General features: G+C 51.0%; 1 protein-coding gene across 5 annotated transcripts in view; it reads left to right on the top strand.

Annotated features, from left to right (window-relative positions):
- The window catches only part of LOC122379412 (E3 ubiquitin-protein transferase MAEA-like), a 223803-nt gene that overhangs the window by 134968 nt on the left and 70460 nt on the right, over window positions 1-18375 (top strand). For all 5 annotated transcript variants that reach the window (XM_043361624.1, XM_043361623.1, XM_043361621.1 and 2 more), the window contains one exon: window positions 15120-15362. In XM_043361624.1, the coding sequence (XP_043217559.1) occupies window positions 15120-15362 (243 nt within the window). The remainder of the gene's footprint in view (window positions 1-15119; window positions 15363-18375) is intronic.

The following is an 18375-nucleotide window of genomic DNA, read 5'->3' as shown; positions in this document are numbered from 1 at the left end:
TAATCGGGGTTGCCGATGGGTGGCCTTCTACTGGTGTGTATGGTCCTCAGACGCCGGTGGGCCCTCAGAATCACTGGTGTATATGTAGAGCCGACCCAGTGCCGCCGGTATGGGACCTTAAGAGGTACTGGCGTGGGACCCTCAAAGGTATCGGTGTGTGGCCATCAGAGGCACTGGTGCAGGAACCACAAAGGAGCCGGTGTGGACCCTCAGAGGTGCTGGTGTGAGGCCCTCACATGGACGCCGTTGTGGTGATCTTTCAGACACTGGTGTGGCGCTGAGCCCACTACCATCACAGATGACTGTGTGTGGGGCCTTTGGAGTTGTTGGTGCGAATGCTTAATAACCCAGTAGGGCCTCTCAGAGACCGGCAAAGGGCCCTCAGAGGCCGGTAACGGGCCATATGGTGCCAACGAGTCTTCACAGGCCGGCACTTTCTTCAGGAACCCTGTGGAGTCCTTAGAGATCGGCATGAGACTCGCAGACGCCGCGTTGGCCCTCGAGACTTCGAGAGTCACCGGTGTAGGACCTACAGTTACCGGTGGCTGTCTGCCAGAGGCACCAGTATGGGACCCCCAGAAGCGCCGGTGTGGGACCCTAAGAGTCGTCGATGTGGGGCCTAAATAGACACCGGTGTCTCAGAGGTGGCGGCGCGGTGTAGGGCCCTCAGAGGTGTCTGTGTGGAGCCCTCACAGTCGCCGGTGGACTTTCATTTTTCAAAGGCACCGTTGTGGGGGGTCGTCACTCCTCAGAGACACAGGCATGGGGGCAAGGGGTCTTCAAGAGGCCAGCAAGGGGTCCGTGGAGGCCTTCAGGAGCCCTGTGGGATCCTGGAGACCGGCGTGGTACTCTCAGGCGTCGCTGGGAGCCCTCAGAATCACCAGTGTGGGGCCCACAGAGTTGCAGGTAGTTAGCCGTCAGATGCGCTTGTGTAAGACCTTCGGAGGCGCCAGTGTGGGGCCCTCAGAGCCGCCGCCGATGTAGGGCCTTAAGAAACATTGGTGTTAGTCCCTCAGATTCGTGGTGTTGGGCTCTCAGAGGCGCCGGTGTGGGCCCTCACAGGCGCCATTATGGCCCTCAGAAACACTGGTGTGAAGCCGTTCCATTCGGGTATGGGTCAGACTCAGGACCCTAATTAGAGCTGACGCTTAATAGGTCAGCAAGGGCACTCAGAGACCAGCACAGGGCCCTCAGAAGCCGGAGTGGGGCCCTTATGGAGATGTGTGATGTGTGGCGACTCAGGAGCCCGTGACTCCGTGAGGCGCTCTCACGAGTCCTGCGGGTCTTATCTCAGTCGAAATAAGGCACGCTTGGACCCTGAGCGGCCAATTGGCACTGCAGGGCCTCTCGGGCCCATAGGGCACCATGAATCTAATGAGGTGGCACGCGCCCCTTGTCCCCCCCCCCCCCGGTTACGCTGCGCTGGCTGCGGCCATACAGGTATCTCACTGGCGGATCCAAGGGGGGGGGGGGTATTAGGGGCATATGCCCCCTTCGGATAGGAGCCTGGGGGGCATGCAGTACAAGTATGCCCCGCCCCCCCATTCAGACTTACACTTCTTACGCTTATGTGGGGATCAGTCGATTTAACGCGCACGAGTAAAGTTATCACTGCACGAGAGCAGTGAATAAAATCAAGGGTTTGGGAGAATGGGAGCAGCGAGTGGGAGGTTTGAGTGGATTGGTAGCTGAACTGGTTGTCATTTTTATTGGTGAGCAATATAGCACTTTTTATATACTTCCACACCTTTTATTTCACAAGCTATTTCGGCCCTATTTTCAGTATAATTATGTCGGATCTTGATTTGCGTTTAATACCAGAGTTTAGTGGTGATTCTAAAACATCTGTACTGAGTGGATAGAAAAAGTGGAGCTAGTATGCAGGCTGAGAGGGATTCACGAGCTTGAGGAATTTATACCTCTTCGACTGACCGGGGAAGCATTTGCGGTGTATCAGCAGATCCCTGAAGGAGATAAAGAAGATGTCGTTAAAGTAAAGGAGGCACTCACAGCAGCATTTGCGCACGATTCGTTCGTGGCCTACGAGAAGTTTGTCTCGCGGAAGCTTTTACCATCGGAGACACCGGATGTCTTTCTTGCTGAGCTGAAACGTCTGTCCGCATTGTTTGGCGGAATCATTGAGCGCGGGTTAGTATGTGCGTTCATCTCTGGTCTCCCGGCATCGGTGCGACAGGTTCTACGTACCGGCTGTCGCATAGAGTCTATGCGAATTGATGATCTGCTGGTGCGTGCTCGTGCTGTCTTGGCGGACACGAATGCGTTCGCTGTCAAGGCGCAGTCCTATGCAGCAATCACATCACCGCCACCAGTCGTAGCCGACGAATGCTGCGGTGGAGTTGGAGCGCGATATGAGAGACGCTGCTTCAACTGCAATGGAGCAAACCATCTCGCCAGAGACTGTCTCCTCAAGAGGACGGGCACAGAGAAGCGCACCGATGTCAAGTGCTTCAGGTGTGGTGGTCCGCACTTCCGCCGCGAGTGTCCGGAAAACGCCGTGGGAGAGCAGTCAGCGCCAGCCTTCTCTCCGACTGTCCACAAATAGAGGCGCTGCCTTGCACAGAAGTGTCGGTTGATGGTACTCGAGTTCTTGCACTGGTTGATTCTGGGTGCAGTCTGTGCATCTGTCACGAGTCTGTTTGTCGGCAGTGGCGGAGAAGAAACATATACCTGAAGACAATAAATGGTACGATGATGCGGTGTGCTGGAGAAGGCACGGTGCGGATTCGAGTGCCCGAGGTAACCGAGGTCGAAGTTCATACTCTCGTAGTAAAGGATAAGCCTCTGGTATTTCATTTCATTTTGGGCATGAACGCGATCACTGCAATGGGAGGGGTGCAGATCAGCAGTTCAGACGCTGTCAGGTTTGGACCATCAGCGGTGGTGGATGATGCTGTGGGTGCAGCAGTAAGTGAGGAGACAAGTTCAGATTCTGTCGGGTTTGAATCAGAAGCTGTGGTGGGTGACACTTACTCGTTGTCTGTGGGTGCAACAGCGAGTGAAGAGAAGAGATCTGAGTCAGAACAAAAGGAACAACAGTCTGAGCCAGCCGCAGGAAAGGATCTTGCAGCTCAGTCAGGCGTGATGCCGGTTGTTTTTCACGAAAGAACCGTATACTCACCTGAGTCATTGTGTATTGACGAGAAAGACTACAGGATTGTTTTTGATTCGGGCACAAAGACTTGGATGGTTGAGTGGAAGTGGACGGAGCGAGGAGAGCCAGACACACTGAAAAACAGAGTCGCGTCTTATACTGTGCCGGAAGATCGTCGGGCTGAGTATGAAGAGGAGCTACTAAGATGGGTGGATAAAGGCTGGCTCATTCAGTACGATCAGACAGAGCACGGGCAACCGGAGGGACTGATACCGCTGATGGCGGTGCTGCAGGAGCGCAAGAAAAAGTGAGGCCCGTATTGGATTATCGAGAACTGAATGAACATCTGCTAGATACTCACACGGCTGATACGGACGTATGCACTGAGAAAATGAGACAATGGCGGAAAATGGGAGTCAATGTCGCGGCTGTGGATTTGAAATCAGCCTATCTGCAAATTCATGTTCATCCGTCCCTGTGGAAGTATCAGGCCGTGATATTCAGGGGCAAGAGATGGGCTCTATCGCGACTCGGGTTCGGAATGAACATATCACCGTCAGTGATGTAGTCGGTGCTGAGCACGGTCCTGTCACTCGATCCAGTGGTGAAGAAGGGGACCAGCAGCTACGTGGACGACATTCTCGTGAATGAGGATGTTGTGCCGGCAGACAGCGTCCGTGAGCACCTTTCAAAGTTCGGCCTCGTGGCAAAGGAGCCAGAGCGCGCGCGTGATGGAGCCAAGCTCCTGGGTCTGTCTGTCCACGGAGAAGGCGGCGAGCTACAGTGGAGGAGAGGAGATGACAGCCATGACGTCCCCGACGAGCTAACGCGGCGCTCTGTGTTCTCCCTGTGTGGAAAGCTCGTGGGACACTTCCCGGTCTGCAGCTGGCTGAGACCAGCGGTGGCGTTCATCAAGCGCCGAGCGAACTCAGTGACGGAGAGCTGGGATGATCAGGTTCGCTGTGGCCTGTGAGCACGTGCGAAACTTCCTGGTGGAGGTCACAGAGAGAGTGCGGCAATCGGATCCGGTTCGTGGCCGCTGGGACGTTTGCGGCCATGATGAAGCCCATCTATGGGTGGATGCCAGCTCAGTAGCCATCGGTGTGGCGCTGGAAGTTGGCGGTTCAGTCATTGAAGATGGTGCGTTGCTTCGTACCAGTGACGTGACGCACATCAATATGGCGGAACTTGACGCGGTCGTGAAAGGCCTTAACTTGGCACTGGCTTGGGGCTTTCAAAAGATCACCCTCTACACGGATTCTGCAACTGTGCATCGGTGGATTTCGGACGGCCTCAGTGGTAAAACAAGACTCCGAACGAAGGCAGCAAGCGAAATGCTGATTCGACGCCGAGTGGAGATAGTTACGTCGCTTGTGAAGGAATACCAGTTGCAGCTGTCAGTTGAACTGGTGCAATCTGAAGCGAACAAAGCTGATGTCCTGACGCGCGTACCACACCGCTGGCTTCGAGCCCTGGCAGAAGGAGAAGATGAGGCGCCTCCTGCGTGCGGACTGGCTGTCGAGATCCGTACGGATGCCATAGGCTACCTGGTCGCTCGTGTGCATCACGAATGGGGCCATCCAGGCATTCGTCGCACGCATTACTTTGCACGCCTTGAAAATCCGAACGTCACCAGAAAAGAGGTGCAGAAGGTCGTCGCAGACTGTCAAATTTGTCGGTCTATCGACCCCGCCCCCGTAAAGTGGAGGTCAGGCAAACTTGAGGTGGACACAACGTGGTCAAGATTGGCGATTGACGTAACACACGTCCACGGGCGACCCTATCTCACGGCGGTGGACTGTGGACCAAGCCGGTTCGCAATATGGCAGCCACTGAGTGCAGAGACGGCTGAGGCTGTTGCAGAGCAGCTTGATATGCTGTTTGTGGATCGAGGCCCACCGGCTGAGGTGCTGGTAGACAATGCGACAGCCTTTCGCAGTCGATGCTTCGCTCAGTTCGCATCACAATGGGGCGTCACAGTGCGATACCGCTGTGCATATGTTCCATCTGGAAATGGAATAGTGGAAAGAAACCATCGCACGGTAAAAGTCATCGCTGCTAGAAAAGGATGCAGTGTTTTGGAGGCGGTTGACATTTATAACGCAACCCCACGGCACCTGAACGACGCCCAGTCCACTCCTGCGGGTATCTTGAGCAGCTGCGTCCAGTGGGATGTGGGCATGATGGCACCACGGACACCAAACACAGCAGAGAGCCCATACGAAGTTGGTGAGTGTGTGTGGGTCAAGCCACCGCAGGTCCGCTGTGACACGTGCTATGAACAGGGTGTTGTGACAAACATCATATCTGAGCAGGCGGTAGAAGTGGATGGTATACCTCGACACATCAGAGACCTGAGACCACGAGTGGCAGAAGGGGCTCCCGGAAACATTCAGAACACCAGTCAGGTTACAGCCCGGCACGTGCAAGATTCCAGCGAAGATGAAGAGCCATTAGTTCTCCGGTTCGGTTGTCCAAGCCAGACCGACGGCTCTGTTGCAGTAGAACCAACTGGAGATGGGGTACAGACAGAAGGTCAACCACTGAGACGCTCTGCGCGATTACGAAGGGAACCCCAACGACTGATGTACTCGTGACAGCGTGTTGTGAACGAGAGTGTGATGTTGAAACTGACTGTGTCACTGTAACTTATCGATATCGCTTGTGTCTTTGAGATCAGGGGGGAGTCAGGGGAGGTCAGTTGTGACTTTGATGTCAGGGGGGAGTGTGGGGATCAGTCGATTTAACGCGCACGAGTAAAGTTATCACTGCACGAGAGCAGTGAATAACTTATTCACTGTAACTTATTGATATCGCTTGTGTCTTTGAGATCAGGGAGGGGGGGGAGTCAGGGGAGGTCAGTTGTGACTTTGATGTCAGGGGGGAGTGTGGGGATCAGTCGATTTAACGCGCACGAGTAAAGTTATCACTGCACGAGAGCAGTGAATAAAATCAAGGGTTTGGGAGAATGGGAGCAGCGAGTGGGAGGTTTGAGTGGATTGGTAGCTGAACTGGTTGTCATTTTTATTGGTGAGCAATATAGCACTTTTTATATACTTCCACACCTTTTATTTCACAGCTTATAACGAGGAACTAAATAAAAATGGATTAGATAGAAAGTCTTCCTAGTAACTACTTTTGTGATCAGAGTCGTTTTAGTATCCTCAATTTAGTTGTCATTGCCTTTATTTTGTCTAAAAATATGTTGCTTCTTACCACAGGGGAGTCATGCCGCTTCAGCCCTATTTACCGTATTGTTTAACGACGGCAGTCATATTGCGCAAACCAGGAATCGGCCGCCGCCTATGCTTGGGAATAGGGACGGTTAGAATACGATTAAACAATACGGCAAATTGGGTTGAAGCGGCATTGCTCCCCTGTGGTAAGAAGCAACATATTTTTAGACAAAATAAAGGCAATGACAGCTAAATTGAGGATACTAAAACGACTCTGATCACGAAAGTATTTACTAGGAAGGCTTTCTAATCCATTTTTATGTAGTTCCTCGTTATAGGCGTAAGAAGTGTAAGTCTGAATGGGGGGGGGGGCGGGGGGCATACTTATACTGAATGTCCCCCAGGCTCCTGTCCAGGGGGGGGGGGGCATATGCCCCTAATGCCCCCCCCCCCCGTTGGATCCTCCAGTGAGATACATAACCAGATGAGGAAAAAGCGAGACGCTATCTTGTAGATTAGATCGTCTACTATCTGCGACTTCTGAAGTGTTTTTCAATCTGAAGTAGAGGTGGCAAAACTGGAAAATTTTGGGACCCGGACCCGGACCCGGTCTGACTGGCACATTTCTGGAACCGGTCAGACCCGGTCTAAGTCAGCGTTGGAACCAGATGGACCCGTTCCCGAAATTCGTTATGTAGACTGTGGTTGTGTCTTAGGTCCGAAAGCCGATATTTAAAATCACATGTTTGCTATATTAGGCAAAACAAACCAAAAACATGCACAAGTCCGGCCGGCCCCCGCTCTGCCGACTCTCTCCTCTGGTCTCTGGTCAGCTGTCGCTGCCCAAGCGGGAAGCGGGGTGGCGTTGCCCTAGCAACAGTTGCTAGGAGACGGCCGACGGCCTCCTCCCGCGGACGGATGCGGGCGGCGAAACTCAGCCGTCTATATCCGACGCACCATAAAAAACGACACACTGGTACGCGAAACAAGACACGAAAGCGAGCGCTCACTCACACAGCACATCGCGGAGCGCATGTCCCTAGCCCCACGCATAAAACACCACATACACTGGTACTCCCGCACTTCATAGTCCAGTGAAACGGGGCAACCAGCCGATGTGTCACTGTGTCCGTCTCACCGCGGCGCCTGTCCTGGGCGTGCAGTCAGACGGCGGCAGGAGCGACCGGAACGCCAGTCCCCGGCGAAGAGCGGTGACGGCATGTCGAGCCGTCGGTCCTTGCTGGCGGTCCCACAATGCGCAGACCAGGCTATGGCTCGCGGAGCCACAGCTGAACAGTAGCCGGAGCAACGTGGTATCCGGAACATCACTACAGAAGTAACTCGCAACGGCGGGCACTAGTTCGGGCACAAAAGAACACAACTGTGAACACAGTCACAGCACCCACCACAAAGCGTGTCGACACCCTGCGACAACAGAAACAGAGGTTTGCCTGGTGCAGGCGCTCTTTATCAAATTATTTCTTCTAACCGGCCTGAGAGGACAGGGCAGTGGTGGCTAACGGAAGAAGGATAAGTGCGTTCTCAGAAGTCGCAAATCGGCAAGTCAATGGTGCTTTGCATTATCCCCGTTCACAGGGAACCAAGCGATGCCGTCGTGGCCACTCGGACAACACATGGGTGCTACACCAATACCAAACTCGACAATGTCGGATTTGAATTACAGAGTTCGTTTGCTGGGTGGCAGAAAATCGGTTATTGTGCATCATAACAGGTTGAAGCCCAGACCCGACGGCTCAGTGATTCCGGTCCCAGATAGTGACCTTACCTTTTCAGAGACTGCTAACCCGAACGTGGCGGCCGGAGAGGCGATTGATTCCACAGACGCCCTCCAGCCGGATGGGAGGACTGCAGGTTCTCCTCTGGCCGCCGGGCCAGCTGGTCCGTCTCACCCACAGACTGTGTGGCCCACAGGAGATGATTATGTCCCACCGGCTCCTCTTGGCATTTCAGACGCTGATGAGCCTGCTGGCGTGACGGACGTCACTGATGACTTGTCGACAGGCATTGCAGTTGCAGGTGATGACTCCGCTGTGACGGTTCCTTCCGATGTCGCTGCTGGGTTGGCGATTGATGTCGCAGACGTCACCGAGGCCGTAGAGCCGGTGGCCGCCAGCAACGCTGGTTCAGCGCCGGTGCCGGCGCCACGCCACAGCTCTACGGCCTCGGTGACGTCTGCGACATCAATCGCCAACCCAGCAGCGACATCGGAAGGAACCGTCACAGCGGAGTCATCACCTGCAACTGCAATGCCTGTCGACAAGTCATCAGTGACGTCCGTCACGCCAGCAGGCTCATCAGCGTCTGAAATGCCAAGAGGAGCCGGTGGGACATAATCATCTCCTGTGGGCCACACAGTCTGTGGGTGAGACGGACCAGCTGGCCCGGCGGCCAGAGGAGAACCTGCAGTCCTCCCATCCGGCTGGAGGGCGTCTGTGGAATCAATCGCCTCTCCGGCCGCCACGTTCGGGTTAGCAGTCTCTGAAAAGGTAAGGTCACTATCTGGGACCGGAATCACTGAGCCGTCGGGTCTGGGCTTCAACCTGTTATGATGCACAATAACCGATTTTCTGCCACCCAGCAAACGAACTCTGTAATTCAAATCCGACATTGTCGAGTTTGGTATTGGTGTAGCACCCATGTGTTGTCCGAGTGGCCACGACGGCATCGCTTGGTTCCCTGTGAACGGGGATAATGCAAAGCACCATTGACTTGCCGATTTGCGACTTCTGAGAACGCACTTATCCTTCTTCCGTTAGCCACCACTGCCCTGTCCTCTCAGGCCGGTTAGAAGAAATAATTTGATAAAGAGCGCCTGCACCAGGCAAAACTCTGTTTCTGTTGTCGCAGGGTGTCGACACGCTTTGTGGTGGGTGCTGTGACTGTGTTCACAGTTGTGTTCTTTTGTGCCCGAACTAGTGCCCGCCGTTGCGAGTTACTCCTGTAGTGATGTTCCGGATACCACGTTGCTCCGGCTACTGTTCAGCTGTGGCTCCGCGAGCCATAGCCTGGTCTGCGCATTGTGGGACCGCCAGCAAGGACCGACGGCTCGACATGCCGTCACCGCTCTTCGCCGGGGACTGGCGTTCCGGTCGCTCCTGCCGCCGTCTGACTGCACGCCCAGGACAGGCGCCGCGGTGAGACGGACACAGTGACACATCGGCTGGTTGCCCCGTTTCACTGGACTATGAAGTGCGGGAGTACCAGTGTATGTGGTGTTTTATGCGTGGGGCTAGGGACATGCGCTCCGCGATGTGCTGTGTGAGTGAGCGCTCGCTTTCGTGTCTTGTTTCGCGTACCAGTGTGTCGTTTTTTATGGTGCGTCGGATATAGACGGCTGAGTTTCGCCGCCCGCATCCGTCCGCGGGAGGAGGCCGTCGGCCGTCTCCTAGCAACTGTTGCTAGGGCAACGCCACCCCGCTTCCCGCTTGGGCAGCGACAGCTGACCAGAGACCAGAGGAGAGAGTCGGCAGAGCGGGGGCCGGCCGGACTTGTGCATGTTTTTGGTTTGTTTTGCCTAATATAGCAAACATGTGATTTTAAATATCGGCTTTCGGACCTAAGACACAACCACAGTCTACATAATGAATTTCGGGAACGGGTCCATCTGGTTCCAACGCTGACTTAGACCGGGTCTGACCGGTTCCAGAAATGTGCCAGTCAGACCGGGTCCGGGTCCGGGTCCCAAAATTTTCCAGTTTTGCCACCTCTCCTTCAGATTGAAAAACACTTCAGAAGTCGCAGATAGTAGACGATCTAATCTACAAGATAGCGTCTCGCTTTTTCCTCATCTGGTTATGTATCTCACTGGAGGATCCAACGGGGGGGGGGGCATTAGGGGCATATGCCCGCCCCCCCATTCAGACTTACACTTCTTACGCCTATAACGAGGAACTACATAAAAATGGATTAGAAAGCCTTCCTAGTAAATACTTTCGTGATCAGAGTCGTTTTAGTATCCTCAATTTAGCTGTCATTGCCTTTATTTTGTCTAAAAATATGTTGCTTCTTACCACAGGGGAACAATGCCGCTTCAACCCTATTTGCCGTATTGTTTAATCGTATTCTAACCGTCCCTATTCCCAAGCATAGGCGGCGGCCGATTCCTGGTTTGCGCAATATGACTGCCGTCGTTAAACAATACGGTAAATAGGGTTGAAGCGGCATGACTCCCCTGTGGTAAGAAGCAACATATTTTTAAACAAAATAAAGGCAATGACAACTAAATTGAGGATACTAAAACGACTCTGATCACAAAAGTAGTTACTAGGAAGACTTTCTATCTAATCCATTTTTATTTAGTTCCTCGTTATAAGCTGTGAAATAAAAGGTGTGGAAGTATATAAAAAGTGCTATATTGCTCACCAATAAAAATGACAACCAGTTCAGCTACCAATCCACTCAAACCTCCCACTCGCTGCTCCCATTCTCCCAAACCCTTGATTTTATTCACTGCTCTCGTGCAGTGATAACTTAACTCGTGCGCGTTAAATCGACTGATCCCCACACTCCCCCCTGACATCAAAGTCACAACTGACCTCCCCTGACTCCCCCCCTGATCTCAAAGACACAAGCGATATCAATAAGTTACAGTGAATAAGTTATTCACTGCTCTCGTGCAGTGATAACTTTACTCGTGCGCGTTAAATCGACTGATCCCCACACTCCCCCCTGACATCAAAGTCACAACTGACCTCCCCTGACTCCCCCCTGATCTCAAAGACACAAGCGATATCAATAAGTTACAGTGACACAGTCAGTTTCAACATCACACTCTCGTTCACAACACGCTGTCACGAGTACATCAGTCGTTGGGGTTCCCTTCGTAATCGCGCAGAGCGTCTCAGTGGTTGACCTTCTGTCTGTACCCCATCTCCAGTTGGTTCTACTGCAACAGAGCCGTCGGTCTGGCCAAGGTCTGGCTTGGACAACCGAACCGGAGAACTAATGGCTCTTCATCTTCACTGGAATCTTGCACGTGCCGGGCTGTAACCTGACTGGTGTTCTGAATGTTTCCGGGAGCCCCTTCTGCCACTCGTGGTCTCAGGTCTCTGATGTGTCGAGGTATACCATCCACTTCTACCGCCTGCTCAGATATGATGTTTGTCACAACACCCTGTTCATAGCACGTGTCACAGCGGACCTGCGGTGGCTTGACCCACACACACTCACCAACTTCGTATGGGCTCTCTGCTGTGTTTGGTGTCCGTGGTGCCATCATGCCCACATCCCACTGGACGCAGCTGCTCAAGATACCCGCAGGAGTGGACTGGGCGTCGTTCAGGTGCCGTGGGGTTGCGTTATAAATGTCAACCGCCTCCAAAACACTGCATCCTTTTCTAGCAGCGATGACTTTTACCGTGCGATGGTTTCTTTCCACTATTCCATTTCCAGATGGAACATATGCACAGCGGTATCGCACTGTGACGCCCCATTGTGATGCGAACTGAGCGAAGCATCGACTGCGAAAGGCTGTCGCATTGTCTACCAGCACCTCAGCCGGTGGGCCTCGATCCACAAACAGCACATCAAGCTGCTCTGCAACAGCCTCAGCCGTCTCTGCACTCAGTGGCTGCCATATTGCGAACCGGCTTGGTCCACAGTCCACCGCCGTGAGATAGGGTCGCCCGTGGACGTGTGTTACGTCAATCGCCAATCTTGACCACGTTGTGTCCACCTCAAGTTTGCCTGACCTCCACTTTACGGGGGCGGGGTCGATAGACCGACAAATTTGACAGTCTGCGACGACCTTCTGCACCTCTTTTCTGGTGACGTTCGGATTTTCAAGGCGTGCAAAGTAATGCGTGCGACGAATGCCTGGATGGCCCCATTCGTGATGCACACGAGCGACCAGGTAGCCTATGGCATCCGTACGGATCTCGACAGCCAGTCCGCATGCAGGAGGCGCCTCATCTTTTCATACAACGGCACTCAAATACGCATTTCAAGAAAAATGCTATTTTATCAACGTGAATTAGGTCTCAGAAACAGCAACATGTCGATGTTAGAGTGAGTTTGCGAAATCGGTGGATCCGCGGAGTCCCTAGGGAATCCACGGAGTTCCTAGTGGCTCCGCGGATGAACATCAAGTCTAGTATATTCGCGGATAAACGGGCGGGGATCCGCGGATGAACAAAATTCTTCAGGATAACCGCGAACTCCCTGAAGAGTTGCCGAGATCCGCGAACCACCCGGGGAATCCGCGGGGTAACGATTCATTCTAGTGAGTTTGCGAAGTTTCTATGCGTTTCATGCAGCTATATTATGACAAGATTGCAAGGCATATTGGCTAGATCGTCTGTGACTTAACCCTCGCCGGCCGAGGGGGGCGGGTGCCCCCCCCCCCATAGGTTTTTTTTCGCGATAGCTCCGAACACGCTGGCGATAGAGAGCTGAAACTTGGCATACCTGACCTTTGATTCAAGCCGGATCTTTTGACACCAACTGCATTTTCGGGTCAGGTCAGGTCACTGACCTATGACGTCATAAGTGAACCTCTGCACGGTCTTCAGATGTCGCAACTTCGCAACGCCCTCACTGCCAGAGGAGCTTTTAAAGGGAAATGAAACTTGCATGATCTAGTATCCATTACGAGTCTCACAACTTGTATATCTCGGAGTTTTCCTAAAGGGCATATGAGGTCAGGTCATTTTTGTGACCTCACCATTATAAGTCAATGGGGAAAAATGAAAACTGCTATTCTGGCGCCGGGAACGATCTCCAACTATCTCAAGCACACATAATCGTAATTTGATGCACTCCTTGCAAGGTTATGATGCGTCACTTTTGCAATCTTGACCTTGCGTGACGTCGTTTATGACGTCATCAAGGTCATATTAGTTTTTAGTCAATAACTCCCGATCAAATTGAGCTAGCGAGTCGGGAAAGCCACCAATGGACCCAGAATGACCTGCCGAATCGAATGATATGCGACATGACCTCTTTCGACCAGCTTCGTGACCTGGGGGCGCTGACCTGACCTTGACCTGAGGTCAACACCCTAAGTTGACCTGACCCGAACAAAAAGTATATCATTCGACGCGCCTGAGCGAGGCGAACACGATGCTGTTAAAATCGGCGCTCTGCGGTCGTTTTTTGCGAAGTTATTCACCAAAAACTGAACCGTAACTTGGGGCACTTGACCTGACCTCAGAGGTCACCGGTTGACCTAGGACCTTAAAATCGGGTACCAATCTCTGCGTCTCGTAACGGCGCACACGCTCGTTTTTTCCGCGACGCGCTAGCTCCACCAGGGGCGAAACGGCGAGGGGGGTCGTACCCCCCCCGCCCTCGGCCGGCGCGTATGTTGAAAACTAATAGGTCCGGCGAGGGTTAACCCTCGCCCGTACCTATTGGTGTTTTCCCAGTTGCTGTTGGAATCCGCGGAGTAGGTAACGATTCCAAGGGCGGCGGATTCGGGGGGGGGGGGCAGAGGGGGCAGAGGGGGTATTAATTGAGGTTGTCGCGTCTCAAAGGCGATTAAAAAGACAGGATGTCCCAAATGCTATTTGGAATCGACCTGGAATGTCAACCAATGGCCTGGTGCCGTATGGTTTGGGTATCATTGGCTTCTTCTAATCACGGAAAGCAATTTATTTTTCCGCGAAAGCTCTAGCTCGATCAGGGGCCTCACGGCAAGGCTTCCAACGGACCCTTCCTCCCCCCCCCGCAGACCCCTCTCCGCATACGGTAGTATCTGAGAAAACAATAATACGGGCGATGGTTAAGTCGCAGATGATCTACCCAATATGCCATGCATTCTTGTCATAAGATAGCTGCATGAAACGCATAGGAACGTCGCAAACTCACTAGAATGAATCGTTACTCTGCGGATTCCCCGGGTGGTTCGTGGATCTCGTCAACTCTTCAGGGAGTTCGCGGTTATCCTGAAGAGTCTTGTTCATCCGCGGATCCCCGCCCGTTTATCCGCGAATATACTAGACTTGATGTTCGTCCGCGGAGCCACTAGGGACTTCGCGGATTACCTAGGAAATCCGCGGATCTACAGATTTCGCAAACTCACTCTAACATCGATATAGTGAGGAAAAGTAAGTACAAATGATAGCGCAAAAGAGTAACTTTATCTCCCTAGCAACCACCTGGCAACGTGGGACAAAATAGTTAGCAACTCGTGTTGATATCAGGTACTCAGCCTTTGGAGGATACTAGACTGTCACCATATTGAGCTTTATGCTGAATTTTGCATACCAGAATGGTTATTCCCAACTAAAATGAACTATTTGCAAAATTTATGTTTGTTGCCTAACTATTTTTGCGAAAAACCGAGATATACAAACTTAATAATATCAAAAATAGTATTGTGATTATGAAAACCGACTTACAAAACAAGATAATTGCTGAGATCATGCATACTAAACTTGGTCATACCCCGTAATTCAATATACCCTGATAGACACTAATCCAGTATTATCTCATCCATGATGCAGATATATGACAGGTCCACCTGGTGATGAAGGATGATGATTGATGATGGAATGCTTATGAGGCTGAAACGGATGACTGGGCCTAAAAGTGCATGATTTTTTGATCGAGTTCAACTGCTCAAAACTGGTCCGTCAAACTGGTTCGTCTTCTACAAGCAATTGGGGTCTTCTGTGAGATTGAGACGGTGCAAATGAGCACAAATTGTGAGGCGAAAAGTGTAAATTATATTCATGTGTCCTGTCAGTTTTTTTTTAATAGGCTGATATTCGAGGCATGAATTCACGCCAACCAGAGCTAAAGCTTGAGTCCATCAGGCCTACCCCTGCAGGGGTCCGAGTCTGCACCCTAACCGTGCTGCCCGCTGCCAGTCGGAGGAGTCCATCTGCGACGAGCTGCAGTCGGCGGAGCTGTGTAGGCGCCGCCTCCAGCACCTGATGGAGTACGGCTCCCAGAGCGCCGGCCTGCTCTCGCAGTGGAAGCGCCAGCGACTCGACCGCCTGCTGGTGGACCACTTTGTGCGCTGCGGCTTCTACGAGCTGGCCGTGAACCTGGCGCGCCACAGCCAGATCGAGCCGCTCACCAACATCGACATCTTCTTGGTGGCCAGCCAGGTGAGCCAACCGCGCCGCCCCGACCGCTGGTGGCTGCCACCCGCGCCGCCCCGACCCGATCGCTGCACAGTGTAGCCGAACACCAGTTTAGCGCGAATTTAATCCCAGCGCCGCTCGGGACGGTTAAAAATGGTTCTCTGGTCTCAAAATTGACACTTTAACCTATGTGAGACCTTTTACGATACATTATAAATGCTTGCTGACATATTATGACATATGATTATATATGTTTTTGAGCTGGGACGTATTCATTTGGTATAAGATTGTAGGCGCTGGATAATGCTTTACGGGTGGCTTGAGCTGAGTGATTTTACTCTGATTTATTTCAAACTAAAGTTGATCAGGATGTCGTAATATTTCGGTATTAAAATAAAATATAAACTCAGGCACAAAATAGCACACTTAACACTGGTTCTTATCACCGTCTTTCTCACAGGTTCTTCTTCTTTCACGCACACAATCTCAACCACAACCACCGTCAAAAGCGATTTTTGGTCCGCGGTTACATGAAAGGCTTATCTTATTCTACACCAATTAAACTTAAATATCACTTGACTTCTTCCTTCCTTGCCTTGCGGTTTCGATACTTATTTTCAAACCTTTTCAAAACCTTTGTTCTTAACCTATTTTTTGTTCAAAATTATTTCCGTCCTACTTTTCTACTTCAGCAAAATTTTATTTGGTGTAGCTCGTGCCCGTCACGAATGACGCCGCCGACATAGAAACGGCATCTACACCCCCGCCCCCGTCGGCGCACGTTAGCCCGAGCGTCACTTAGTGTTCGCTTCGACGGTTGTTATTCTCCTGCTTCCGCGAGGAGAACCAGCTTAGTCACCGGACGCTTCAGCACTGTGCTTTTCGTCTGCACGTCCGCCGCACGAACGGCTCCGCCCGCATCTGGAAAGACGCGTGTCACGCGCCCGATGTTCCATGTGCTTCTAGGAGCGTTCTTGTCTGCGATGATAACTACGTCTCCGACTTGTAGGTTTCTTTCTTCCCTCGTCCACTTCTGCCTGTGCTGCAGAGCAGACTTGTAAACGACTCAAATTTTTTTTGAGTCGATTCTTTGTTTGAGTCTGGAAATTTGAATCGATTCATCAAACGACTCATGGTGTTAAATTTAATTGATTCGAATCAACTCATGACTCATCAAGTTCCTTGATAAAATGATTCGAATCAACTCATGACTCGAGCAACTAGCCAACGGAATGATTCGAATCAACTCATGACTCACACATTTTGATGAATCGATTCAAATCAACTCATGACTCACACGACATTTTTATTGAACTTATTTCATTCAACCCATGACTCACTATAGGCATTTGTTGATTATTTGACTCAAAGCTATGATAAAATGAATATGCCGCATACCACAATTGTATTAAGCAGCATAGTAGCCTTGACCAAAGATTCAAGCAGCTACCTAGTAGGACTAGGTACATAGGTACCTACTTTGGCAAACATGGTTGATGCAGTTTCCAGTTCCTAAGTCCCAATTCCACTTTTGAATTCTAATATTCCTGCAGATTGGGCTATCTATTCTGTAGCATACTGGTCACTGGTCAGTCTTGCTTCAATTTCTTATCTTGTCACCTACAACAAAGCAAACAATTTCTAACTCCAAGCAGTCCAGAAAATACTTCAAATGTTTGTACACATCACTTCCATTCAGTTTGCTGTACACACCCAACAATATTTTGGGCTGTAGAAATCAAATACCAATTACATATGAGGTAAGTATGACTAAAATCCATTTATAATGGACACAAATCCAATTGAAGCAAGGCTGACCAGTTGCAAATCTTACCTGCCTTTTCAAAGACATTGACATACCTACCAATACCAATTACCAAAGTCACTGTGCCCACCGGAAATCGCAGTTCATGTCTGATACTGATATCCATGGCCTTGGTTTGATATTTAAATGCATTTCAATATCAATCAGCTTTGAAATTATTTCTATCTGTATGAAATGAATCTAAGGCATTCTCCAGAAGCCGTGATATTGAACAGATTTTTAGCCAACTGGCGCCGCATGGTGGCGCTAGCAGAGCGTATAACACTAGCGCTCTACTAGCGCCATCATACGGCAACAGCTGGCAAATAACTGAGTCAATACCAATGCCATTCTCCAAGGCCGATGATTCCGTGTTGATATGAAAACGGCGCATTTGAGCGTCATATATGCTAAGCCTTACGCACGCTAATCTACTGCATAAAGGTAACAATTTTGGAACACGATCGGGAAGAGGACGAAGCAAGATTACTTTACTACTCGGACGAAGTCTCCACTCTAGCACATACTAAACGCCTAATGACATTGATACAAAGACCCCGAATGCATTGACGAGTAAATGTGCATCAGGAACGGATTTTCCTACTTGTTCATCATAGTGATACGTTTGTAATACGCAATTACTCTGCTCATGGATCCCAGCTCAAAGACGCTAAGATCAAAATCAGGTCAGTCCCAGAAACTTTGGTTTTTATTCTATATCTAAGTACTAACAACAAATTGTAGTTTGTTTTCTACGTTAATGAATTGGCACTAAGTCATGATCGCAACCTTGCGGTACTTTAATGCGATTTCGATTTTGCAGTACTTTAACGCCAACAAAATTTTGCAGTGTTTTAACGCCTGCTGGTGTCGACATTTATGGCGGACCTTTTTATGTTTCTCTCGTTTCTCTATTTTGGGACGACGGTGAAAACAGGGCGCCTGGGGCGATTTGATCAAGGTTCGTGAAATTTACACGTGACGTTTGGCATATAGAAGGCCCTTGGAGCGGGAGAAGTTCCAAATGTCACGTGACTAATATGCCCTCCGGCGCCCTGTTTTCACCGGCGTCCCTATTTTGATTTTGATTTTCTGGTTTTGGTTTGGGACGTTATATAGTTGATATTTGAAGGACTGATGTATTCCATTCTAAAAACGAATATCTTTTACCAAGAATATTAGCAAAGGTATCAGTATATTTATCTTGTTCCATGTTTGATGTTAGGTTCTGAC

The sequence above is a fragment of the Amphibalanus amphitrite genome, unplaced genomic scaffold, assembly GCF_019059575.1.
Source record: "Amphibalanus amphitrite isolate SeventyFive unplaced genomic scaffold, NRLGWU_Aamphi_draft 000077F_arrow, whole genome shotgun sequence".
Lineage (NCBI taxonomy): Eukaryota > Metazoa > Arthropoda > Thecostraca > Balanomorpha > Balanidae > Amphibalanus > Amphibalanus amphitrite.
Note: the sequence above shows the minus strand (reverse complement) of the source record. Positions and strands in the feature narration are given on the sequence as shown.